This window comes from Chaetura pelagica, unplaced genomic scaffold, assembly GCF_000747805.2.
Source record: "Chaetura pelagica isolate M959 unplaced genomic scaffold, ChaPel_1.0 scaffold138, whole genome shotgun sequence".
Taxonomy (NCBI): domain Eukaryota; kingdom Metazoa; phylum Chordata; class Aves; order Apodiformes; family Apodidae; genus Chaetura; species Chaetura pelagica.
The window spans coordinates 399,117-399,624 of record NW_009954215.1 but is presented as its reverse complement, the minus strand read 5'-3'; the positions used below and the strand labels follow the sequence as shown (position 1 = coordinate 399,624).

At 60.4% G+C, this 508-nt stretch overlaps 1 protein-coding gene across 1 annotated transcript in view; it reads left to right on the top strand.

The window, feature by feature from the left end:
• Nucleotides 1-320: 320 nt before the first annotated feature.
• Nucleotides 321-508, top strand: part of DEXI (Dexi homolog (mouse)) — a 1,242-nt gene continuing 1,054 nt past the window's right edge. Inside the window, exon 1 of the mRNA XM_010003284.1 lies at nt 321-498. Within this exon, the coding sequence (XP_010001586.1) occupies nt 321-498 (178 nt within the window). The remainder of the gene's footprint in view (nt 499-508) is intronic.

Below are 508 nucleotides of genomic sequence, written 5' to 3'. Positions count from 1 at the left end.
GGGAAAATGTGCCCTGAGCCGTGCTCCTCGGGGGGCCGCGCTGCTGCCGCGATCCCAGGGCTGGGCTCCAGACGTTGTCCCGCGGGTGCTCCGCCCTTCCCGAGCGCCGTGCGCCGGGGGCTGCGGGGGGCTGGGCTCCGGTTCTGGTTAGCAGGGACGAGTTAAGCCTCGGTAGGTTTGTGAGCGGTCCGCTAAGTTAGAAGAACATGACAGGCGCAGTTTGGCCTGAAGGAGAACGTGTGCCTATGCCTCCCAAATACGTTGTGATCCCAAATAAAATTTGGCCCCTGACGTGGCTTGTTCACCCTCTGTAACCCGAAATGCAGGTTCTGGTGGGCACCGGGACAGTGCAGGATGCGGTGATGGAAACGGCGCTGCTGACGATCCTCTCGCTGAGGTTTTTCCAACGAAGATCGCACCGTTGGTTTCAGAGCGGCTCGAAAGCCAACTCGGGCAGAGCAGAGAGAACAGGGCAACCGATGACTGTCTGGATCAGCTGTTAGGGTTT